Below are 26616 nucleotides of genomic sequence, written 5' to 3'. Positions count from 1 at the left end.
AAAAGAAAAAAACCACGGAAGTGAATTGCTTTGAAACAAAGGCTACATTCACGAATAGGATTTGACAGGTACAAAAGATGGAAAACCAAAAGTATGGACTTAAGGATAGCATATTGTTTCTTGAGCCTTGAGGTCTAAAACCTCTCACAAGATGTAGAGGGGAAACGTTCAAATTAAAAAAAAAAATTAAAAAAATAAAGAAAAAAGAAAGAACTTTAGGTCTCCACATGTGCAAAAATAAAAACTATTGCTGGAACAGGAACCAAAAGCATCGATTTGTTGTTCCAATGGCCAAAGGAGTAGGACCATCTGATTATCAAGGTTAAAAGTTTATCTAGGTGTTTAACTATTACGGTTTGAAAGAAAGGTACATTTGGCGTGCGAGGTTAAAGCTGCTTGCGATCTGATGAGAGAAGTCCCATTTGTTCTGTCAGCTGATCCATATGCTGAGCTTTGTCCCACCCGTTTATAATTTGATGTACATCATTTCCATTGGCTTTACCCTCCACAGAACTTGATTCAATATCATCAGGCACTGGACTCTGCACAAGAAGGTCATCCCAGAAGCTAGAATTATCAAGCAAAGCATCGATATCAGGATCAGGGGAGATGTTGTCAATATCTATGAGTATTGTATCATTAATTCCAAGTGAAGCTGGATCTAGGAACACATCACTGCTTGTCTCTGGTTCCATGTAATCTTCACCAGGAATATCAGCAATAATTTCTGGCACCATTTCTGGCTTTTGTGAAACCTGGGGCATGATTATATCTGCCTGTGGAATAGGTATGGAGGGTGCTCCTTGTCCTCCAACCAGTATACTTTCCGGAAACTGAGAAGCTGTAGCCTTTTCTGAGCTAGCAATGTGTGGGGAAGACTGTATTTCAGATATGGCAGCCATGGGGCCATGCCCGGAAATCCCTGAAGCTGCTGGGACCTCTTGAAGAGTCACTCCTGACATGCGGCTTGAAGAGCTTCTGCTGTCTTTTGCACTAGATGATGGTGAACCATTGCCAATCAGGAAGCCATCAAGATTGTTGTCATAAGATTCCAACCTAGAAGGAGCATCCATTTTCATGACCTGCCTGAGCATTGCTTTGGCTGCCTCGTTCATCTGAGGCTGATACTTCACAATCTGTCCATCAGGAGCACTAGAACCCTCATTCTCAGAAACACCCTCCTGCTTGAGCCTTCTTTTTTTGTTGGCTTCTGTTATGCGCCTGTTGCTTTCATTTTGCTGCTGTACAAACTGAGCCAGGAAGCCCGGGCTCTGCATAGCCTTTGCCAGGAATGACATCATCTGTTGCTGACGCTGCTCCATCCCTTGAAGTCGCTGCACCATGGTTTGCAACTGGCTATCTGTGGACTGTTGCTGCTGCCTCAACTTAACAAGTTCTTGCATAAGAACATTCTTGTCCCTCTTAAGCCTCTCTACCTCTTCCTCAAGCCCAAATTTTCCAACCTCAACACAAGCACCAACAGTTGAGTTCTGTCCACGAGTTTGTTGTGGCTGTTGATTAGTGTGTCCATGGGCAGGTTTTCGCCGACTGATAGTCCTAAGCAAGTGCTTCTGACCCCTCAAAAATCCTTCATTGGCGAATTCCCAACGGTCCGGATCCACCTTTCGAAAACCCTGTTTGAAAATAGAGACAACAGTGTACAAAACAAAAACATGCAAATCACATCAGCACTGCCCTGTCTGGTAATATCTGGTGGGGAACAAAAATAGCTTAGGCTTGGTGTTACAAACAGTAAATATTACAAGAGGATAACAAGCAAGGATTAGTTCTCCTTTAGCTAAAATCAATAGGTAGTTTTGGAACCCTTGTTGTAGCATAAGAGGAGCACTCCTATTAGCTTTTTGTACATAATGCAAGGAATCTAACTTCAAGGAAAGCAGTTTCATATTAGATTTGGCTGCTTACTATAGGTAAATGAGCATAGAAGTTTTCCTTGACGTCCAGTACTGTTGATCACTTCTTGGCTTGCCAAGGGTAGAAAATCAAAAAATCGCTAGTGCCAGAGGTTTGAGAGAGATAAAGTGGCAACAAGAGGTGGGATAAAAATATTTCAAAAAGAAGGTTGCTTCCAATAGATCATGTGCAAAATCTCCTTGCAATGTTTCCTGGAGTTCAACAAGGAAATCACAGTGTAGAGTCATAGACAACAAGCAAGCAGTACCAGGCTTGCTTGGTAAAGTCAAAGTGATACTTTATTAGTTCATAACATAATCAAACATCAAACCAACCAGAATGTTTCTCTAGTTATTGTAACTGGTTATTAAATGTGCCCTCAACCTAAGAGCAGAGCTACAAATTCAAACCATTAACAGCATCAGGGCTTCATTTATTAAGAGAGCATCATTTTCTTAGCTTTCCCATCCATGATTAGACAGACAATAACTGGGAAATGATGTTGCACATGAGAAAAAGAGTTCAAACAAGGTTGAGGAACCTCTCCTCTATTGAGAAGCTGATCATAGCCCCAAGCTAACAGTAATAATAGCAAAGGACACTAGCCATTACTTATAATTATAAATGAAATCAAACACACTTAACTCAATAGATTGTCACACATGGCTAACAGGCATCATGCCATTTCATGACTACTTGCTCGTGGTAAAGGCATTCCAACTATTGTAGGGAGTACAATGCCCCCCTGTATTCTGAGAGAGGAAACTGCATTTCCTCTTGATTTAAAATAAGTGCCAGAATTGCCTTGACACAATATTGAAATTGAAAGGATAAGCTCTTGCTGAGCTTCCACATGCAGCATGAGATAATACTGACACCTTTTCTAGACAGCATGGAAAATTTTGCCAGAATTTCCTTGATGTAATATCAAAGTTGAAAGGATAAGCTCTTGCTGAGCTTCCACATGCAGCAAGAGATAATATTGACACCTTGACTAGATAGCTTGGAAAAATTTATTTTGACCTCAGCTTGGTTTCACTTAGAAATGGAAATAAAATTAAAAGCGAAGAGGCATTGATAACCTTTTTATCCTGTATGGTCAACATAAGGCACACTTCTATTTTCTTGTTCAGTTTCTGCTCCATTTGGTTGCTGAGAATGCAGGGAGACAACCAATTAAAACTTTAAACTTGAACACATCCATTCTTCATCTCTTCTGACTTGATTGAAGAGTTTTTCATGGTGCACAAAAACATAAAGTGCTTGTAATAATTTTTTGGACTTGTAAATAAAATAAGTACCTGTAATAATTTTTTCTCTCCCCTGGATTTCTTAGCAACCAATAGGAGGATTTATAATATTTTCGTTATTTTCACAAGTGTGTTAGTATAGCCTAGCCCTTTACTTTCACTTGAAGTCATTCACCACTAATCATAATAAATTAATTCCAAATTCCCTACCCAAAGTAGATTATAGAAATAAATTCCTATCCCTCTAAAAAAAAAATCCAAAAAGAAAGAGACAGAAACCTACATTATCTTTCTTTCTTTCTTTAATCTCAGCGCTTATGGTTCTTTTATAGCCCAATTATTTCATTTCCAAACTTTAAAATATATCCTAAAAAATTAAAAGATATACCTAATTACCCCAAAAAAGTATCATCATAAAAAACCAAAACCATATGCACTGATGACTGATGTCCCAAATGACAGAACAGATATCAGTCTTCTTCCTTCTGATGCTCATGCATGCAACTACTTGCCAAGGCTATGCAGTTGCAGAAAATTGTTCAATACAAGTAGCACAAGTGTTTCAAAGAAGGGAGAGCAGAACAACTTAAAAAATCGAGTGGGTCACTAGTTAAATGAGATTTTCACCACAATCAAATCACAGCTTTCCCTGTCACCAATTTTCTCATGCTGAAGAAGAATGATTACATTTTGCAAGTTTGCAAACCCCATGCCAATTATTTCACTTATCTATGTAACATCAAAATCTGTTGCAAATAACTTAAACAGGCAAATCAACCACATTCACCAGCGAACACTAACACAGATTCATTCCTCAAAATTCCTACTTAAGCTTCAAACTATTTGTAAGGAGCATCCCTTCTTCCATCCCTTGACATCTTCAATGATCAAGCATCGAATTCACTATTGTAATGAAAATCTAACCCACAAGCGCTTTTCTGTAGATGAAAATGGTTCCCTAGTTCATAACAAATAAACATGGATCATCACCATTTACATTCAACAACAATACAGTGTCCTGAAAGAAATATCCCTGAGAGCACAACAAGCTCATAGAACATACCACACACACGCCCCTATCCTTCCCCAACGTTTTTGTAACAAATGAGTTCAATTCAATTCTTGCAAGAATACAAACTCTACTCCACGTAGTAAATTGTGGTCTACACTGAACAGAAACTAAGCCATGACTGCCTTTTACCATCCTAACTACAAGCAAATCAAACAACTCCACTGACTACCAGATATCAGCAAGCAATCAACTGAAAAGAATAACAGAATCACAAATCAAACTTGCTCAAAAAAAAATACCTAAAAGAAAATACGTCAACAGATTAGAAAGCAAAATGAAATAGAAATGAAGAAAAATCCAAAAATATATAGAGAGAGAAATAAAGAAAGCGAAATCCATACGTATGTATTAAGTTGCCTAACAAAGCTGGAGAAGTTATTGTGCTTAAAATACTTCGGCAAAAGATCGCGAGCGAACTCCGGCGGATTCCAAACCACAAAACTATTATTCGTCGAACTCCAAGACACCACGGCGTCGGTCTCCGGGTCGTCTACCATGTCGTAAGTCTTACTCAGAAATGGCGGCGGAGAATTTGACGGGGACGCCATCGGCACCGGCGTCGCTTGTGCTCCACCGCCGCTAGTAGAGGCGTCGCCACTGCTTGCAGTGGTGTTTATTCCATCCATCAGACTAACGTGAATGCTTGCTGACTGGTAAGTTGGAGAATTTCTTAGGGTTTTGGAAGGGCAGACATTGGTGAGAACATAAACCCTGGATTGAAGGAGAGGAAAGAGAAGCGGGAGATGAGGAGAGGTAAGGATGAGACACGTGGTTATTGTAGTCCGGTCAAGGAAATGATCTGTGGGGTGGGATTTTATTAAAGAGTCCACGCGACGGGCGGAAACAGTCACGAGCCGGTTGCCCTTTTGCCCCTTCCTTTTTTTGGAGGTGATGACTGATGATTGCAGTTGAAATTACTGGTTTACTCCTGCTTTTTTTTTTTTCAATTTTATTTTTCAACAAATATAAATTAAAACCTTTACTAGAAAATAATTATTTTTAAAAAATAAATTTTTTAAAAATAAATTTTATAAAAGTGAATTAATTTTTGATGTTTGGTAGTATAATAGAAAATAATTTAGAAATATTTTTCAATATTTGGTTATGTCATGGAAAATGAGTTAGAAAATAACTTATTAATGTTTTATTTTTTCAAGTTTATTAAAATAACGAGAAAAAAATATTACAAATTAAAAATTTGAATGAGGATGAAATTGAAAAAAAATATAATTTCATAAATTATTTCAAATAAAATAAATAATAATCAAAATAATAGAAATCAAGTCTAAAAAATAAAATAAAAATGAAAGATGAAGAAATTAAAATAATAATAATTAAAATTTCATAAATTATTTCAAATAAAATAAGTAACAAAAAAATGATGACCAAATTTGATAGATAAAAAATTTCAATAAAAAAATGATAAGGAAAAAGTAAATAATAATTATAAAAATGAGGATCAAAGTTAATATAAAAAATAAATTTTAAGAGATAAAATTGAAAAATAAATATTCGAAACAAAATATATATAGCAATCAAAAGTCTAAGGACCAAATTTAATATAATCAGCAAATAATATAACATTTCTAAATTTTTCATAACTTTCGGAAAGTGTTTTCCACCCAAATTTTCTAAAAAAACACTTTCCTATAAATTAACCTAAATTTTTCTTTGATTGGAAAGTGTTTTTCGTTGACCAACTTTTATAATAACAAACAAATACAAAAAAGTTGTTTTCCGGAAACTATTTTCTGGAAAACAAATATGGCCTAAATTCTTTTGCTAAGAGAGCTTTAAGGTGAATTCATTGATGGAAAAATATCTCCATATAGATTATCTCTAAGTTTCTATGTTTGTGTATTTAATTTTAAAAAAATTATTATTCTTTAACATATATTCACACACGTATTGATTATGTTTTTATTTATTATTATTAAAAAAAAGCAAGAGATGTTTAAGAACATAATAATAGTTATTTTTCAAAATGATTTTTACTCAGTAATATATCAAAATAATATATATATATTTTTATTTTTTTTATATTATCACATTAAAACAATATGAAAACATAAAAAAAATTAATTAGAAGCAAAATAAAATAAAATAAAAATTTGATTTTTTTTAAAAACACTTTTTAAATGAAAAAACAAACGGGTTTTAAAGAAAAAGATTTTAATTAGATTTTAAATTTAATATTCAACTTTAATAGGTTAATAGGCTAATGTATCTTTATTTTTCCTTTTTTTTAAGAAAGTGACATTTTTATATTTTTTAATAATATCTCGAAAATATTTTCTTTTTAATAGTTCAAAACCCTTTTAATTTTAGAAGTAGTCAATCTCTTATATTAGGTTGAAAAATATAGAAGATAAATACACAAAGAGAAACTTTTGAAATAGACCTTTCATATCACGAAAAGAGAGACACATTTATAGTTGAATTTAAATCCAAGTATAATGAATATAACTTCTATATATTTTTTTAATGACTATAAGAAAAGAAAAGAAAATTGATTTGTCCTTTTTTTTTTTTAATTCAAAGTATCAAGTATCGAAAAGGAATGAGCTAGAAGCCTATTATGAATGGGCCAAGCTGGAAGTCCGTAGTGTGTGGGATGGTCTCCACTCTCCAGTCGCCACTCCCTGCTAGTCTTCACTTCAGGCGTTTGCTAGCAGTCCATGGTCTCGTAAAAGATGAGGCGAGCTGAAAAAAGGTCTTCGAAAACACTTTTCTAACTGGCGGGAAAACAAGAAAAACATGAGCTCCTCGGCGATTGAGGCAGATACATCCGATCTGGTGTGCCAACTCGACAACGTCCAAGGCATTGTCGATGCCCTCTCCACCGTCCGATGGAAACGTCATCAGGTCTACCACCACATTTCTCCTTCGCTTTTGATTTCATTTTCTTACAACTCTAGGGTTTTAAGTTTTAACCAGCACCACACCACGTTTCAATCTGATTCATTGTTTTTCAATTTATTATACTGTCATGAAATATCAGGACGCAGTTGTTGAATTATCGGAACACGGCATCGTTTTGATTGTCGAAGAAACCGGCTGTCTTCAAGCCAAAGTTTATCTTCAAAAAGAGGTGATTATTTCTAACTTGCTAAATATGAAAGAAAATCTCCTCAATCCCCTGTTTGTTTGCCTAGAAAAAAAATCAACAAAAAGAAGAAAGTGGCAATCCACCAAAGGAGCATGATAGCAGGGCCCAAACACGCTCTAGGCTACTTACGCCCTGCTAATTCTTTTGTAGTATTTGTTTCTTCTTCTTCTTCTTCTTTTTTAATATTAAATAGAGAGTCAGGGTATTTTTTTGGGTTAATGGGCTATAATATTGAAATCTTGATATCCATTTGTAGCTTTTTATTAGATATGAATACACTGCTCAAGGGCGGCCTCGATTTGGATTGAGCTTGGGGCTTTTTGTCGATTGCTTGAACACATTTTCGGTTCCTGGGCATTCCAGCACTATTGAAATTCGATACCCTGGACCAGATATGCAGCTCCTAATCAAGTATGTTCATGTTCTTGCTTGTTGCAATTCGTTAAAAATGAGAATTAGATAATTAAATTTTTGTATATGTGGATTTGAGGTCTAAAGTTTACTAATCAGTTGCTTGAATTTTTTCTATTATAGATTTTCACACGGGGTTCAAAGGAAATAAACTAGTACTTTAGTGATTCTACTGTTGATTATCTGGCATAGTTCGATCTGACTTTGATTAGAATGTTTGATTGAATGAACTTGATGTCTAACGCTGGCTAATAATTTGTTGTTGCGGAGAAATTTGGGGATTGGAAGAGGATTTAAGTTTCTGAATGTTAAAGTTTCTAGATTTGGGAGCTTGTCTTGATTATTGTTTTCATTTGCTTTTTAACAACCAAACAAATTATGAATTACTTTTTGAACAAAAACCTTAACATTTAATTGAAGCACCGATTATTTGGATATTCCAGATGAAATGAGGTGATGGAAATTGAAAAGTAATAGATTGTGATCCCATGAAACCTACGATCCGTCTTTCACAATTTTTTCATGGTTAAAAAGAACTCCAGTTATCAAAAGCAATCATATTTTATTAGGCAGAAGCGTTTTTTACACTCTGAATTTAAAATACCTAAAACTCAACAGGTCCTCCTGTTTATTTTGTGATTGTTATCATAAGCTGCTGTTTTCCTGAGTGATAGCTTTGTAATAGAAGTAATTTCTATATCTGGATTTAGAATCTGTCTAGATCCTGCTTTAACCTATACCTCTATCTATCTCAGGTCTGCTGATTCACTAGATGACTGCATTTATGCGGAAATCAGGACTAGAATCCCAGAGACAATTTCATGGGACTACAACTTTGAACCTGCAGGAAGCACACCGCTTAGCTTCACTGTCAAGGTATGCTCTTGCATATGCAATTATAATAAAGCGGGGCACTGTTTTGGTCTCTCATTTATGATCGAGTCCCGCAGGAGTTAGTAATGTGCATATATTTCTGGCATGGCTGTTGGCCTTTATGAATATCAGTTCCACAGAATGCCCCTGATAATGCAAATGTAGCTTTTACTGTACAACTGGCTCTCGGAACCTTCCTGCTTTGATGTCAACTTAATATTTCAATCAAGTTTGTTCAACTATATCAGTTATGAATATGCCTGTAATATGTGGTCCTTCAAAGATATCCTATTCTCAAGCCAGAAATGCATGCATGTGTCATGGAATACAGAAAGATGTGAGAAAATTTGTTTGAATCATGCATTTTTCTTTACTTGATAGCTTCTTGTATTTCATAACTAGTTGTGATTAATTGTCTGAAAATTATGGTATTCGCAACCCAGTCTGCAGCGCTGAAGGAAGCTATTGATGATCTTGAATGGCCAGGATCTTGCATCCAGATCATACTTAAACCAGTACCCCCTTCTGTTACCTTCAGAGGAGAAGGACATGGAGACTTACAGGTTTATTTCATGTACGGGCAAGTAGTTGTAAGGATTTAATTGAGACCAGAAGTCTAAAACCTTTCACTCTTGCAGATAGACTTCATGTATTATGCAAACACTGACCTGCTAATTGCATTTCACTGTGATCACCAAGTCTCTTACCGGTATTATTCAATTGTTTTTAATTTATTATACCAGAGGTAACATTCTTGTACAATTAAATCATTCATCCTGTTTTTTCACAAACATGTGGACAGGTATAAATACAAGTTCCTTCGAGCCACAACTTCTAACATACCCAGTAGTGTTACTAAAGACAACAGAGGAAGCAAGTTGACCATTGGAAGAGGTGGAATGTTGAAAGTTCAGCATCTGGTTTCTGTTGCAAGACCATCTACTTCACACCAACACATTGATTCTGCTGGCTATCAGCAACCCAGTCGAATTGCTTATATTGAGTTCTTTGTGAAGCCAGAGGAAGATGAAGACACCGTAAATGATTGATTGGCTGTTGTTCAATATGTCCTTTATATACTTCACTTACTGCAGAATAGCTGCAATAAAGCCAGTAACAATGGCCTGTTTCTTTAACGTAAGAAGATTGAAAGGTCACATCCTGAGCTTTATCGTTCAAGAAATACTCATAAAAATTAGTTAAAACTAAACTTTGTCCCCAGTATTGCCCTGCCCAAATCCAAACGAATGATCTTGGGGTGATGCCGCCCTATGGAGGTTTGAACTGAAACAACCGATGATGACTACCATGAAAATTCAACAGCAAAGTAACACCTCGCCTAATTTTTCTTTTACAGTAGGAACTGTGTGGAAGTGTTTCTAAAAAAGGAATAATGAAGTGGAAGAAGAGGAAATTAAAAGCAAGCTCTTCCTGATTTTTTCCCCTTTTACTATTTAATCAGGAAATTTCAGTAATCCCTTTTGTCCCATTACCACCAAGGATTAGAGCAACAGGACCAAGTGCCTGATTACTTGTATGACAAATCCATGCCTCTTCAAGGTAGAATTTAATTGTCGCATTAAAAATGTAGAATTTCCCCTCAACAAGGATTAATATTGGTGCTAGCTAATATTTTATACCATTAATTAGTTGTCCAAGATTGATAGAGAATTACAATGGATAAAGGTAACACCGAAATGTGCTAGGTCTTTATTTATAAAATCTGGCTTTAATTCTCATTGCAAATCGTGTGTCGCTCATAAATCTCTTTTAAGCAGCGTTATTGTCTGTTGATCCCATAATTGAGAAGGAAAGAACATCGACATATGCCTTAAAACAACATTGCATTTTAACATGTATTCCAGATCTCTTATCCCAGGAAAGTAAGGATTCTCCCACTATTTATACATCCTAGTTCTTGGAAGCTATAAATTTCAACAACACCATCTTGATTCCTTGATTAGAGAAGGTGTAAGAGAATGAACAATTGAAGACTGTAGCAAATAGAAGGTCAGAGACAAAAAAACATAAAATAAAAGAAATTTTAACAAAGTGACTAAAAAGAGAAGAAAAGAAGGTTCAAGTTATCAGAAAAAATTAATGAACATGGATTGAAATTCAAAATCATCTCAGGAATATTAATTAATAATAAATTGATCCTACTGCCCATTAACTTCTAATTTGACAAGCAAATAAGTCATTTATGGGGTTGTTTGAGAGGGAATAAGTGTTACACACTAAATTAATCAGAGAGGTTATGAAGTAGTTTGGGTCAAATGATAAGAAAGATAAACTTGGTAATGGATTAAACTTGGTAAGTGTTTTATATTAAAATAAAATTTAGGCTAAAAAAAAAAAGAAAAAGATTGACGTGGTTGTGGATTGGACCAGGTAAGTGTTATATATAAAGATTGCGGGGTGACAAAATTTAAATCAGAAGAAAAGAAAGAAATACTCAACTGTAGATAAGATTTGATAAGATCTAGATTTGTAAAAAAAATTGAATAATTTAAATATGTAAAGTAATGGAGACAAGCAATTTTAGTAATGGATTTTTGAAAAAAGAAAATAATAGAGAAAATGGATAGTTAACAAGCAACTATCCGTAACTTCTTTTTTTTTTCAATACAACTCAAGGATAAAAACAAGAAAACAACAACAACAACTCATCAAATCAATAATAATAATTGCTGCACCAGGGCTTCTAACCCAGCGGCAGAGGCAAGGTTTCCTTGTCTCTGTCACCTGGGTTCGAGCCCTAGCGTGCACGCCTATCACCCCCGCGGTGTTTTACATGCCTACTGGGCTTGCAGGGTGTTCAGCGGGTCTGAAAATTAGTTGTGGTGCGCGTAAGCTGGTCCGGACACCCCGGGTTACCAAAATAATAATAATAATAATAATAATAATAATAATAATAATTGCTTTGTAATTGAAAAACTTGTTTATTAGTAAGCTTGTAATCCCAAAAAGAGTTAATTAGTATACGCAAATAGCTTGTAAGTTGATAATTAATAGGTGATAACCAATAGGCTTGTAAATAAGTAAGCTTGTAGTTTCCACTATAATTCAGTAAATTTGTAGTTTTCATTACTAAAAAACCTAGAAAATACTAAAAATATATCAGTTCATATTCTTTTATTAAGAAATTCTCGTGCATGGTTGTAATTTGTAATCAATTGAAAAATCATCTAATAAATATAAGTTATTTGATCCTAAACTATTAAGTTATCTCTTGCATTCAAAGCATTTAAGTTATTTGATTACTCCTTAAGTTTAGACTTGCTTTCTGAATATAAAAAGAAAGATTGTAAAATCTTAAATTCATATTTAAGAGATATTATTACAAGTCTGAAATTATAGGAATAGTTAAAGGTTTAAATTTGAAGGTCATATCGTCAACATTAAGTTTAACATCTAACTTTAAAATTCAAAATTCTTCTAATCAAAACAAATACAAAAAAAAAAAAAATACTTGAAACATAACCGAACCACATTTTAGTTAAGCTTACCAAGACCAGAAAAAACCCAACCATCCTCCCCATGAACTTCATAATGTCAATAATAGATTATGAAATAACTAATAGATTAAAAATTACTACGAACTTTCAGTCTAAACCTTTTTTTGATTGAGATCCCTAACCTTTATTTTGTCCGCAATGCCATCTCTTTGTTCAGTTTCCATCTTAACTTCAGGAAAACTTAGAGCTTGTTTGGAAGCATGGTTGAAACCGTGTTCTTTTAAATTTTATTTTTTTTTGCTAAAAATTATTTTTTTATGTTTTCAAATCGTTTTGATATACTAATCTCAAAAATAATTTTTTTAAAATAAAAAAATATATTATTTTAATATATTTTTAAATGAAAAACACTTTAAACTATAACCGCTACCACAATTCCAAATATGCTATTATTAGAAATACTTCAAAAGACCAACCTTTCTTTGGGCACATGGATAATAACCCTAACCTAAGTTTTAAGATACGCAACAAAAACTAAACTGTGCATGTTTACGCATATCTCGTGTTACATCATGTTAATAACAACTATATATTTTGATTTGATGGCAATTTTTGTCCCTAACCTATTGAGATTGTGGCATGTTAACACCTATATTATTAATTTGGTCAATTTTATTCTTTAATTATCATATTTTAGACAAATATCTTTTTTTTTTTGTTTTTTGGATTCGAGGAAACCCCACCCCCGGAAAGCGCACTTTGTGGGCCCAGGTGAGTGAGTAAAACCACGGCTGTCCCAGACTCTTACAAGAGGTGCACACTCTGACTCGAACTCGAGACCTGCTGTGCAGATCTCAAGCCCTTTGCCACCACGCTACACCCCTTGGAGACTTTTAGACAAATATCATCCATTTGTTTGATCCCATTAGTAGGTCAATGGGTCAAACTTTGATCTTTGATCAAAATTCACCTATAAAAATCATATTTTGGTATTTTCTCAACTGGCTAATAAAAATTCAATTGCTTTCACAAGTAATTTTAACATTTTAGGAAGTCAGAGAGTTTTTAATTTTCTAAAAAAAATGGAAATATATTCACTTTGATCCAAAATTCATTTATCATTATAATATGACCTTTGAATTCAACAAAACATTGCCATTAGACCCATATATTTTAGGGTATAAGCTTTTCATTCAAAGACCAATAAATTTCAGAAACGTACAAGCTTTAATTAGTAGAATGCTTATCAATTGATGCTTGATGATTAGATTACATTTGTTCTTTCCATTTGGCTCACAGATTAATAGAATTACACCTAGTTTGAGCTAACTTCAAATATCAAAATTACCTTACCATTATAAAAATTGATGGAGAGCCTCCTCAAACAGAGGAACCTTTTCTTCTCTCTCTCAGCTGAAGTGGAAACGACCAAATCATGCATACTTTCATTAGATTAAAAAATATAAAAGCAAATAAAAAGAAGAAGATGAAGAAGTATTAAGAAAGCAATGGAGATCAGATAACAAGATGTCCGAGATGTTATTCTGGTGCATACCTCGAAAAGGAAAGTTGTGGCTGCTGCTGTATTTTTCTTGTGGTTGCATTAATTCTTTGTTAAACGTAAATTGCAGATAATATACAAGTATATGCATTAGTCTGGATGAGATCAAACTGCACACAAAAGCACCGAATATGGCCCATAACCTTAATATTCCATTCAATCATGAACAATTAAATGCACGTGTGTGTGTAAAGCAGGCAAAGATCCATGACCGGGGGTAGAAGTTAATTACCAGAAATTATGCTTGCAACTGAAATGACTCTCATGGCGACTATTTCTCGCAATAGGTTTTATCAGATCAGATCCCAGCATGACACACAAGGATTTTTTCAGCAGACCTTCACCGAGCAACTAATGAGTATCCTGAGGTGTCACAACAGCTGGATGCAAGCCCCATCGATTCATTTAACTTCGGACCGACTTTAAATAAAAAACCAACGCCAAGTTTTCAAATTGATTTTCATCAGCTCCTGTTTCTTGCTGAGACAATTAAATTATTTTCTTGGATATGGAGCTTGACACTCTCAAGCAACGTGTGGAAGACCTTCGAAGCCTCAGAAGTTAGTCCTTTGGGTAGAAACTGGTTCAATTTCTGTGAGTACTTAACAGCAATCTGGAGTTCCCATTCATTCAATTTACAGGAGATGGTATTCTTCCACTCCTTCGATCTCCCTTCCAAGCAAAGACCATATACCAGGGCAGCGAATGAAACAGGATCTGGTAAGATCCCCTTACCTGTCATTTTATCACGAAGCTGCAAAGCAGCATTAACCATTTTATGATGGCAAAGGCAAATGAGCACAGAATTATAAGCAGCAACCCTCTGCTCCCATCCATCTGAAATCATCGTTCCAAAAAAATCCATCATCAGAGAAGCTTTAATCTCTAGAGACTCATTTGCTTTGTTAGAAATTGCAGTTGCCACATTGTTCGTTAGGCCATTTATCAGATAGTTGAAAGTAACATCATTAGGAATGCACCTGTTCAGCAACATAAGTTCAAAAAAGGAGCAAGCTTTTGAAATTTTTCCCTCTTTACAGAAGCACCCAATAAGAATAGTGTATGTAACAACATTAGGCTTCAATCCAGAAGATCGCATCTCTTCAAATGTCTTTTCAGCCCTGCTGGAGTCTCCAGTGCGACAAAATCCATTAATTAGAGAGGTGTAAGTTACCACATTTGGCTTGCATTTTTGTCTCACCATCTGTCCAAACAACTTCAGTGCATTATGCAAGTCGTTCTGCTTTACATACCCATCTATGATTGTTGAATAAGTGAACTCATCAGGCGAATGATCCCCATCTTTCATTCTTTGGACACACGTCAGTGCATCATTCATCATTCCAAATTTGCAATAACCCTTAATCATGGCATTGTAGCCCACAACACCAGGATCCATACCCTTTGCAATTGTGAGCTCAAAGAGCTTTTTGGCCTCATCGAGTTTGCCATGTCTTATAAATCCATCAACCAGAGTGGCACTAACAAATGCATCGAGGGATAAATTTTGGTGAAGCATCTCCACAAGCAAGAGCTTGGCAGCAGAAAGCCTCCCCTTCTTGCAGAGTCCATTCATTAAAACATTGTAAACATTTGCATCAGGTAACACTCCTCTCTCCACCATTTTATCTCGAACTGTCAATGCAACATCAACCTCCCCGGCGGCAACCAGGCCATGAACAAGAGCTCCATAAGCAACCAAATCCAGTGGATGCCCTTTCTCTGTCATCCCAATGAATAAATCAAAGGCCCTAACACATTTCCCTTGTTTGCAATAGACATGTATAAGAGGAGTATAACTAAGTTTATTGGGCGACAACCCCCTCTTTATTGCATGTTCTAGAAGTTCTTCAGCTTCATGAACTTTCCCATCCCTACATGAACCACTAATCAAAGTATTATAGGTTGTGATATCAGGCTCACAGCCATTCTCAGTAATCCATCTTAAAGTCTTCCCCACTTCAATCTTACAACCATGCTTAATTTGAGCATCAACGATGCTGTTATAAACTTGAACATTCACATCCACACCTCTCTCCTTCATTTCCACCAAAAGCCTATCAACTGCCTTGAAATTGCATTTTTTACAGAGCCCATTAATCATAATCCCATAAGTTTCAGTTGTAGGTAAAAACCCCTTCATTTTCAACTCCCTGAAAAGGCCATTAGCTCTTTCAACATCACCTCTCTTCCAATACCCATCAACGAGAGTATTATAGAATACAATATTCGGAATGCACCCCTTTCCCCACCTATCATTAATCAACTTTCTACCCTCCTCAACCTTCCTTTCTTTACACAACCCCCTCACCATTATACAAACACTATAGTTATCCCAACATCCATCCCTTTTAACCATTTCTTCGTACACTTTACGGGCAATCTCAACTTTTTTCTGTTGAATAAGGGCATTGAGCAACGCATTGCAAGCAATAACATCAGGCAGGTAATTATGAATATCATAAGCAATATGGTACAGCTCAAGAGCTCTATTAACCAACCCAGAATCCACATACGCGCCAATAACAAAACTCAATGCTTCGCGGGTGGGAGCCAAATCTTTATACTTCATAGTCTCTAACAAATTATCAACCTCCACAAACACTCTACACCTCGCCAAAAGCTTCAAAAGTGTAGAACAAGAAAACCCATCAAGCAAATCGTTAACATTCGATCGTTTCGAGGCCCATTCGAAGAGCTTCAGACCCAATCCTGGGTCGCGAATTCGATCAAACACAAAGTGGGCAATCCCCGAAACTGGAGTTTCGCAGCCTGCAAAACGGGTTTCGAGAGATTTTTCCCAGTGTGGATGGGTACTGAGGATTTGGATGATGTCTTTGACAAGAATTTTAATGTGCGGAGGGAAGGGAAAGGGAGAAGGAGAAATGGGTTTTGGGTGATGGAGGGGTTTGATGCGAGAAAGAAGCGTGTTAATTTTAGACATGAGAGAAAGAGTCGAAAGGGAGAAGATAATTTTATAAGGGATTTTTGGTTTCAAATCCTCTGGTCTTTGTTCTTGTAAGGGATTTACTCACGCATACTGGTCTCTTTGAATGTGTACATGGAAATTTTCTACTGTACGGCTCATGCTACTTATTATACACAAAATTATACAAGAAAATATAAGTTGGGACACGAAAACACGCCGGACTTGATTATGAATTATACTCGATAAAACTCCACATTTATATATAAAGAAAATATACATGCTGCAAGATTTTTAAAACAAGAAATTGATCAACGTAAATAATTAGAATGCAAAAACTAGCTTATATATTGCAAGATCTTTAAAATTAAAAATGTCATATATTGAAATAGTAGTTTGTCGGTTACCTTCAAATTCTTTATCTAAAAAAGGATATTAGATAAGAACATATCAACAAATAGAATCAATAACAATAATAATTTTGCAAGTCAACTAAGTTTACAAGATCTTTAAAACATGTTTATTAAGTAGTTTGGTAACCTTAGAGGTTGATAAATTTAGTAATCCTGGTTGTAACAATATGCTTGTAATTATAGGTTTGTAACTAGTATGCAATAATTTGCAAAATCACCAAAAAATTTAATAATTTTTCTCAGATTAGAAACAACTTCATGATTAATTTAAATTTCTTTTAGTTGAGACAAACATAAAATAACTTAAAACATGACGTCTCGAGCATTTGAAATAGACTAGTAGTGAAACATGACCTCTCTTATGATTATTCCTTTCTTTCTCAATGAATCATTAACAACTCAACGGATTTAAAGAAGAGCTTTGCATTGACTCCAAACAATTCAACTACAATGTAAATTATAGTAGATAGCTTTACTTGAACTAATATGGAATAGAAAGATAATAATAAAAAAATATCAAGCCTAAGTGTGTGTTTAGCCACACAAATAAATTAGCTAAACTTGTCATGCTTATTATCTCTTGGGCCCGGGTCAACCCTTTTAGAAGTTGCGTACAGTGTTAGAAAATTTGTTTTAAATCATAGTTAATTAACACATTTGAGATCAAATTTAAAATGACTTCCACACATTTATTTCTTTTCTTTAAGATCTTATAACCTATAGCCAAGTTCATCATCTTCATATCCCAGTTGCTATCAAACTTAAACCTTTTATCTCTAATAACATGTATAAATGTTATGTAACCAAACACTTTTAAATATGTCTAAAAAAACATGTTTTACTTTCCATACTCTCTCTAAAGCATCAAAATCAAAAGGAGTTGATGATGAAAGGTTAATCATGGAAAGTGTCTCACCTTTAAAATTAGACAATCGATTATTCTACGCAAAAATCTAAATTTTCTATACTATTTTATTTACTTAAATCATTATAATTTTTAAACTAATTTATTAGAGACTCTCATCCATAATAATTATAAGATTTTCCTCAGAGTTTTCACCACTTTCAGTCAGGATAATGTGATTGTACATAGTACCATCGATCAATGTTTTTTGTGCATAAGGTCATAAATTATTTTATTTATAATTCCACTTTGTTGTTGTTGTTTTACCCGATTGAAGAATTTCCATGATTTGTCATTGAGTTGACATTTCACGTACCTATTTATTATTTTATCTCATCCAAAATTTAAGTTAATTTATCGGGGATGTCCATCCTAATTCGTAATAATTTTTCTCCTAATTTATAATTTTTAAATTATACATTATCTTATTTAACACTTATAAATTGATTTTTAGGCCAAAGGTTTACATTCTTTTCTTCTTATAAAGATTTCATCCTCAAGATTTAAATTATACCTAAGTTTGGAAACAAGTTTGGATTTCATTTCTGATTCCTTTCCCCAATCTCTTCTTTGATTTAAGAGTTTCTCCATAATATTCTCGTCAAAGAAACCTTTTTATTTCATAACTCCTTCTCACTTCGATCAAGAGTTTTCATTGGTTTCACATACAATGTCAAATCTTCCTAGATGTCTACCGACACTTATGGAAGCAACCCAAAGGGATTAACCATAGCCTTCCAAAATAAAGAGACATGGAATATATCATGGATCTTGGTTACGTGTGGAGGCAATTCCAACTTATAGGTAATTGGTCATATCTTCTTGATGATCTTAAAAAGCCCTATATATCTTGGTACTAGTTTTCCTTTCATTTCAAACCGAATGATATTTTTACAAGGTACAGCATTCAAAAACACTTGATCTCCCATATCAAACTTCTAGGATCTTCTTTTATTATCTGCATAAGTTTTCTATCTGTGTTAGGCTATTTTTATTTTTTTTTAATTATCTTCACCTTAACAATGATAATTTGTACCAACTCAGACCCAATCAAATTCCTATCATCAACTTCCTCTCAATATATTAGAGTATAATATTTCTTTCTATATAGTGCTTCAAAAGAAGTCATTATCACTTTAACCTAATAACTATTACTATTAGTGAATTCCATTTATGGCAAGTGGTCCTTCTAATTTTCTTAAATTATAGTATACATGATCTTAGTAAATCCTCGAAGTTTTATATGATCCTTTTTAATGGACCATCCGTTAGAGGATGAAAAATAGTGTTTGGATTCAATTTTATTCCCAGAGCACCCTAAATACTTGACCATAATCAAGATGTAAACTTTATATCTCAATTTGATATAATTGATATTGGTACCTCATGTATCCTTATAACCTTATTTACATACATCCTCGCAAGCTTGTTCACTGGGTCCTTTTTTTTTGGCAGAAGCAAAGCAAACTTAGCCAATTGATCTACTATGACTATATGATATCATTTCCCTTCTTTCTCCTAGGTAGTTTGAAAACAAAATCCACAGTGATATCTTTCTATTTCCATTATGAAATCAGAAATGGTTGCAACTTTCCAATTGGTTTTTGGTATTCCATCTTTACATGATGACATATTCTATACTTGGCCACAAACTTTGCAAATTTCTTTTTCATGTTGAGCCCCAACAATACTCTTTTAGATCCCTGTACATCTTGGTACTACAGGGTGAACCACAAATCTAAGACTGGCCCTCTTTAAACACTTCTTTCTTGAGGGCCTTATCATCTGGTAAGTAAACTCAATTCTCCATTTGCAAAAACATTACAGGAAATACATGCAAGCAGGTGCACATGAATGAAAATGAACAAACATTGTGATAGCAATCATTCAAGCATCCTCGCAGGTTGCTTGCATGCTTACACATTTCAAGGAGTGAGACAGCCATTCTCATTTTTGTGATAATTTTACAATCCAGAAAATACCAGCATCTTAATATGATATATACTCCTAAACTACAATATTTACCAGCATGCTTTTGCAGATTGCTAATAACTGGTGAACGTCCACCCACCTAAACAAGGCGCCTATCTCATCTCTCCATACAATGACCGTGGGTTGATCTTCATGAAAGCAACACCTCAAAAAGATTCAGATCTATTTGAAACGCTGTAATCTAAATGGGAAGAGAGATAACCAGATATCAGTTAAATACAAGGCACTGTGCTCATATGATAGATATTTGATACTCAACAACCTACAATCTGGTCCTTGCCACATATCTCCTCCATCACCTAATCTTCTGTAACCACATCAGCACCCAGTCCAAGTGTAAGATAGGCAATGTGATCTGGCAAGGTACCCTTCTTCTTCATCTCATCGAACACCTCATAAGCTCTATCTATATTTTCAATTCTTTGATACCCAGCGATTAAAGCAGTATATGTCTTCACATCGGGTGTGACACTATTTCTCTTCATATCATCAATCAGCATAGTAGCCATATCCAAGCGTTTTAACTTGCAAAATCCATCAACTAGACAAGTATATGTCTTCACATTGGGTGTGACATTGTTTCTCTTCATTTTCTTATACAGTGACCAAGCCCTTTTCACATTTCCAACTCTACAGTACCCATCTATAATAGCTGTGAAAGCAAACTCATCTCGGCTCAAACCCTCTTCAGCCATCTCCTTAAACAGATTAAGTGCTTTAGACATTTTGCCTCTCTTGGAAAACATGTCAACAAGAACTGTACGTGTCACATTGTCTGGTTTGCACCCAAGTTTTGGCATTTTTCGATACAACTTCCAGGCCTTCATCGGATTTTTAAACTGTTTAGCATATCCATCCATAATGGTAGTGTAATGAATAACAGAAGGGAAAATGTTGTCCTTAAACATTACAGGAAGAACTTCCCATGCCTTTTCCACTGCCCGATACTTGCACAGCCAGTTTATGATTACACTATATGTGTATGAGTTGGGAAGAATATTTTGATCTTTCATTTGGTTTATATATATCAAAGCTTCTTCAAACTGCCCTCTGCTGCAATATTGATCAACGATATGATTGCAAGTGATAATATCTGGCTGGAGACCATCCTGTAGCATTGTATAGAAATTTTTTAGCGCTTCCTTTAAACACCCCTTTCTGCAGTATTCACGAATCAGGCTAATATAGATGATATAATCAGGAACCAAGCCATTCTTTCTCATCTCGTGCACAAGATTGTTCGCAGATTTCATATTATGCCCCTTTAAGAATCCATGGATTAAGGTGCTGTATGATATCAGGTCATGCTTGTACCCTTTAGCACTGAGCTCATGGAAAAAATTGAGACAATCGTTCACCAGTCCTCTAGTACGAAGACCCATAAGGACTGAGGTGCAACAAACAAGGGGTGGCTTCTTATTACAATGCTCCATTTCTTGTATTAAATTCATACCTGATTCAATATCTCCTTCCGTGCAAAAGGCATTGACTAAAATGCTGTAGCTATAAATGTCTGGCGATATTCCCTCATCCTTCATTTCTTCCAGAAGTTTTAAGGCTTCATCTGGTCTGCCTTTTTGGCAAAACCCCTGAATGAGAGCATTGTAACAATAAATGTTGAGAGGCTGGTTGCTACTTCTCAAATCCTGAATCTTGTTCCAAGCATCCTCAATTGAACCAACTCTACAGAGACCATGGATATATACACCATAAGTTACAACTGTTGGGTTTTCCCCTTTTTTCTCCATTTCTTCCAGGATCAGAGATGCTTGTTCCATATCTATATTCTGCCCATGACGTTCTTTACAGTAAAAATTTATCATAATTGTGTAGGTGTAAACATTTGGTGATGGCCCAGAATTCTTCAAATCATCAAACAAACTTCTAACAGCTTCCAGTTTATCTCCTTCCGCTAAACACTTGAGCAAGAAATTGCACGAAGAAATATTCAACTCAACACCAATTTTCTTAGCCTGCATAAAAACATCTTTCGCATCTGCAAGCATCCTATTCGATGCAAAAACCTTTATAAGTAAACTAAATACAGTAGCCGATCTTCCCACACACTCTGGTGAATCCAAGAATGTGGAGAACAACCCTGAAACATTAAGATTTTCTTCCTTATAATAAAAAACAATATCTGTGAGCAAATATTGTGCTTCCCTCTGCAGGCCCGCCAATGCAAACACATGAACAATGGTTCTAAATGCATTAATTGAATAAAAAAATCCATAGACGTTCACGGATTTTGAGAATTTCACTTGCCTAGCAACCTCCCAATTCAAAGTCTTTAAAAGCTCCACAACAAGTCGAGACAATTCACACCTCTTTGGATTCTTAAATTTTATTCTTGGTACCATAAATTTATCAACGTCGCTATCCGTTTCACTCATAGAACTATAATGAGACACATTGTCTTCCAATTGCAAAGCAGATAAATCTGAAAAATGTACATAAAGACAACCTCTGCGCCAAGTAAGAAGGCTTCGAAGCAAACCTGGTTTCAATAAGCATGTTCTTGAATAACGACCAATACCCATTAAACCCAGAATGAGACTTTGCAAATTAAGCACTAGGAGTTGCATAATACAAAAGGCTGTGCCGCCATTGAGAATTATCCGAGAGCATCGCTTTTTTAGCTAATAATGATGAAACTTTTGAATAACCAATAAGCTGCACTTGAAAAAAACAACCTTAGATGTAAAGAATTAAAAAAAAAAAAAAGAGCAAAGAAGATTTGAAAAGAAAAGGCAATAGCAGCTTGTATATGGCAAAGTAAAGAAAGGAACTTGGTATTTTAAAATTACAGTGAATAGATGAGAAAAATACCTCCAATTTTGAAAGGGCCATCCTTTTGAGAGAGAGACAAATGTGAAGTTATCTTTGATGGTTTTTTTTTTTTTTCTAAAGTAAGACAGGAGGGAGTTTTTGTCCGCTGAAGTTCTTCGCACCGCCTCTGATGAGAGTGGTGGGCACTGCACGGAGCTCTGACTTGAAGCCTAGACAGCAGCTTATCGGGGCTTTATTTATGGGCTTACTCATGTGAGTAAGCCCATAAAAAAGCCCTGAAAACAAAATAGGCATCACCCCGCTCCATCACAGCTACTTCCACCAACTCTCCTTTAACAATTTTAAATTAACACTTTCAAATTTATGAAATTTGGTGTGATTTGATGATTATGTTAGTGTTTAGTTTTTTCATATTGAGATTTAGTTGAATCTAGATCAATTGATATAAATTAAATCAATTAAATTTTATATGATTGATGAGAATTGTGAGTTTTAAGAGAACTAGAGATAATCGATGAATTTTATTAAATTAATATATTTTAGTGAGAACCGGTTAATATTGATAAAAAAATTTAGAATAATAAGTGAGAAGTTGTGTTAATTGATTAATTTTATGAAATTTTATAGTTTTTTATAGTATATTTTAAAGTGAATTATGTAATTTTTGTAATTGTTAAATTTTGTTGAGAAATTGTGAGAATTAATAAATTTTAGGAGAATTGGTTGATATTTGTGAGAATTGATGATTTTATTAAATATTGTAGTTTTTTTTTATTTTAGGGTTTTATGTGAATTATGTAATTTTTTGCTATTGATAAATTTTGGTGAGAATTTGAGTGAGTTGATAAATTTTGAGAGAAATTATAAGAATTGTTGAATTTTATCAAATTATATAATTCTTTGCTAATTGGAGAGAATTAAATAGTAAATAGCGCGGGGAGAGAGAGAGAGAGAGAGAGAGCACTATTATAGTAAATAGTGTTTTGTAAGAGGCAAAGTAAAATCTCCTTCTTTTTTATTTTTTGTTAACTTGTCAAACTTGTGACCCGAGTCATGAGATAATGATAACCTCATAGAAAACAAATCAAAATAAATCACAAAGCCTAATTCCTAATCAATATAATGTTAAATGATGGAATTGAAAAAATAAGTTAATTAGAAAAAAAAACTCGAGTCAACTGAGTTAAATTGTTAAACTCGTGGTCCAAGTCATGAGACTGTGATGATCTTATAAAAAGTAAATTAAAAAGAAATTATAAAATACAATCCTCAATATACCTAATGTTAAAGGATGTAATTGAAATAAAAAAAAACATAGATTGAAAAAAAAAGAGAAAAAAGAAAAATATTATTTCAACTAATAGTATTTTATGAAGTGGGGTACAATAAAAACCATTCATCTTTTAGTTTTGAGACTGAGACAACCTTATAAAAAAATAAATTGAAAAGCAATTATAAGCATAATATGTAATAAACCTAATGTTGAAGGATGAAATTAAAATTAAAAGATAAGAATAAATTGAAAAAAAAAAGAGAGAAAAAAGAAAAAAACATTATTTCAATGAATAGTATTTTATGAGGAAGGGGTTCCATAAAATCTCCTTATTTTTTAGTTTTGAGACTGAGATTGTCTTATAAAAAATAAATTAAAAAAAAAACCATAAAACACAATTTCCAATAAACTTAACATTGAAGGATGAAATTGAAATTAAAAAAAAAAACATAGATGCAAAAATAAAAATAAATTAAAAAAAATCATGAAACACAATCTCCAATAAACTTAACATTGAAAGATGAAATTGAAAAAAAATATAGATGCAAAAATAAAAATAAAAAACAGAGAAAAAAAATAAAAACACTATTATAGTGAATTGTGTTTTATAAGGGGGGTACAGAAAAATCCTTTTCTATTTTAGTTTTTTTTATTAATTAGACATTTCACTAGCCAAACTAAAACAAGTCATATATAAAGGATGAAATTTTAATGAAATTAAAGTTGATATTACTTGAAGAATGTAAGTTAAGAAATGTCCAATTTATTATGTTGTTATACCCATTTCTTGTGATGTCAGTTTGAAGTCTATGGTTGGTTTGATAATCAAATATGAATTAAGATACTTAGAGCTTTACTTGAATAATAGACCTAACATAAGAATACTTTTCTAGTATCGAGTATACTTGGATCCCAAGTTATACCCAAATGGCTACACAAACATTATAGTTTGTAGGTCTATTTAGGATATTAGTGGTACAATAAACCTAACATTGATACCTGAAATTATGGAAATTGAATATCCAATTATGTTTAACCATATATATGCTAATAATGAATTTGAATCAAATGATGAGGAAGATAAGGGTAATGCTTAGTTGATCCACATAAAGAAGATGAGTTTGGTGAGCTATTAAGCCAACTATAATTCATAAGATCTCTCATTTTTTAATTTAAGAATACTAGTAGGGCTGATAAAATAGTATGCAATGACTAAGCTATAAGTCATATGAATTTAAGTGTAAGTATTGAGTTAGAGGTTAGACAAAACTTCTGAGCTAAGTATAAATTAATTAATGTAATATTATAATGGCACGTAACAAATTTATTAGAATATAAGGTGCAACATTCAACCACAACATATATGCAATTATAATATACAAATGCACTAGAATGTTAGTGGTACTTACATGAGGATTTCATAAGAATTATGATTTGTTTAAGTTTTCAAAGTTGATAGGTCCATATGGATGGACTAATTCATCAATTAAGGAAGATCATTGTTAGCTTGATTCATAATTTATTGATACTATAGTTTTGTCAATTATAAGTGATAACATAATTATAAACATTGTGACTATTCAAGCAATGAATAAGTAAACAATATAGGTTTAATATCTCATATTGTAATGCATAGGTAGCTAAATAAAAGGTACTCGAGTGATTATTTGGTTTACACAAGAATCCTTTTAAACACTGCCTAGATTGTTATCAACACTCTAACAATAAAATCACAGTATAATTATCCAGTAGAATCATAATGGGTATATGATAACATAACAAAATTTTAAAGGGTTTTATGGTCATTTAGAGTTACAATTGAGGGGTGGAGGAATCGTCATCCACTAAGAAATCTCACTCACCTATACGAGAAGTTTATTATATAAATATTGGTGTTGGACATAATACACACACACACACACACACATGTTGCAATTAAGAATAACATGGTAGAGATATACCATGAACTAGTCGGATTTCATCATTATTGTTCATGTCATTTTATAAATAACTTCAACACCAGGTTCAAATATTCAAGTTTGAAAAAAAAACTTTGAATTTGATGTGTTGTGTCCATCAAAGAAGAAATTTGATAACTAATATACTACTTTAATTAAGAAGGATAGATGAATAAAATAATGGAAAGAAATTGAACTAAAGAAAAGTAGGCGTTTTCGTATGATGATGCTTATTATTATAGCAAATGTCTATAAATTTATTAGAAGTTTTTAATAATATCTTGAAGGGAGGACGTTCATTGCACATTACTTTTTTAATCTAGTTGAATTTTTATAGATTAAATAAATATTTTGTTCATTGAAGATTTAAGACTCAAGGTTTCATATCTCATAGTATATTATAGCCTCTACAAGTACTTTATAAAATTGCAACAACTTTAAATTTATTAAGAACACATATGACAACTCAATTTAACTATGAAATAAAATATTTTCAAGTTATTACCCTCCCTCAACCTAGTGGTCAAAGAGAGATAAAAGATTCAATGAATAATTAACATACAAAAAGATTGTTTAATATATGGTAAATGAAAAATCCATTGATCGTGTTTTCACCTCTTTACTTGTTGTACTGCATATTGATTTGAAGTTGTATAATTGTTGACCTTTTTATAGTGTTGACATGTATCAAAATGCATATGATCTTCAATTT

General features: G+C 33.7%; 4 protein-coding genes across 7 annotated transcripts; 1 reads left to right on the top strand and 3 right to left on the bottom strand.

Annotated features, from left to right (window-relative positions):
- Positions 1-228: 228 nt before the first annotated feature.
- Positions 229-5121, bottom strand: LOC133674853 (heat stress transcription factor A-1d-like). The gene is made up of 2 exons (XM_062096133.1): positions 4578-5121; positions 229-1634 (listed from the first exon to the last, which is right to left on the bottom strand). The coding sequence occupies exons 1-2, from the start codon at positions 4860-4862 to the stop codon at positions 387-389; spliced, it is 1533 nt and encodes a 510-aa protein (XP_061952117.1). The 5' UTR covers positions 4863-5121; the 3' UTR covers positions 229-386.
- Positions 5122-6821: 1700 nt separating this feature from the next.
- On the top strand, positions 6822-9850 carry LOC133698023 (uncharacterized). Of its 2 annotated transcripts, none has more exons than XM_062120886.1 (7): positions 6822-7101; positions 7238-7327; positions 7602-7756; positions 8512-8632; positions 9073-9192; positions 9268-9338; positions 9432-9850. In XM_062120886.1, the coding sequence occupies exons 1-7, from the start codon at positions 6994-6996 to the stop codon at positions 9676-9678; spliced, it is 912 nt and encodes a 303-aa protein (XP_061976870.1). In that variant the 5' UTR covers positions 6822-6993; the 3' UTR covers positions 9679-9850. The 2 variants fall into 2 exon arrangements, with proteins under 2 accessions (XP_061976870.1, XP_061976880.1); XM_062120896.1 differs by having other exon boundaries at positions 7072-7101; positions 7613-7756.
- A 3445-nt stretch (positions 9851-13295) lies between these two features.
- LOC133698348 (pentatricopeptide repeat-containing protein At1g52620) lies at positions 13296-16801 on the bottom strand. Of its 2 annotated transcripts, XM_062121248.1 has the most exons (3): positions 13881-16801; positions 13643-13758; positions 13296-13500 (listed from the first exon to the last, which is right to left on the bottom strand). In XM_062121248.1, exon 1 carries the CDS (start codon positions 16590-16592, stop codon positions 14112-14114), a length of 2481 nt encoding a protein of 826 aa, XP_061977232.1. In that variant the 5' UTR covers positions 16593-16801; the 3' UTR covers positions 13296-13500; positions 13643-13758; positions 13881-14111. The 2 variants fall into 2 exon arrangements, with proteins under 2 accessions (XP_061977232.1, XP_061977223.1); XM_062121239.1 differs by having other exon boundaries at positions 13296-13758.
- A 2876-nt stretch (positions 16802-19677) lies between these two features.
- Positions 19678-22850, bottom strand: LOC133694204 (pentatricopeptide repeat-containing protein At3g22470, mitochondrial-like). Of its 2 annotated transcripts, none has more exons than XM_062115670.1 (2): positions 22713-22850; positions 19678-22556 (listed from the first exon to the last, which is right to left on the bottom strand). In XM_062115670.1, the coding sequence occupies exon 2, from the start codon at positions 22466-22468 to the stop codon at positions 20183-20185; it is 2286 nt and encodes a 761-aa protein (XP_061971654.1). In that variant the 5' UTR covers positions 22469-22556; positions 22713-22850; the 3' UTR covers positions 19678-20182. The 2 variants fall into 2 exon arrangements, with proteins under 2 accessions (XP_061971654.1, XP_061971661.1); XM_062115677.1 differs by lacking the exon at positions 22713-22850 and having other exon boundaries at positions 19678-21890; positions 22381-22531.
- Between the last annotated feature and the right edge of the window lie 3766 nt (positions 22851-26616).

This window comes from Populus nigra, chromosome 1 (assembly GCF_951802175.1).
Source record: "Populus nigra chromosome 1, ddPopNigr1.1, whole genome shotgun sequence".
In the NCBI taxonomy this organism is placed as follows: domain Eukaryota; kingdom Viridiplantae; phylum Streptophyta; class Magnoliopsida; order Malpighiales; family Salicaceae; genus Populus; species Populus nigra.
This window is presented reverse-complemented; position numbering and strand designations above follow the sequence as displayed.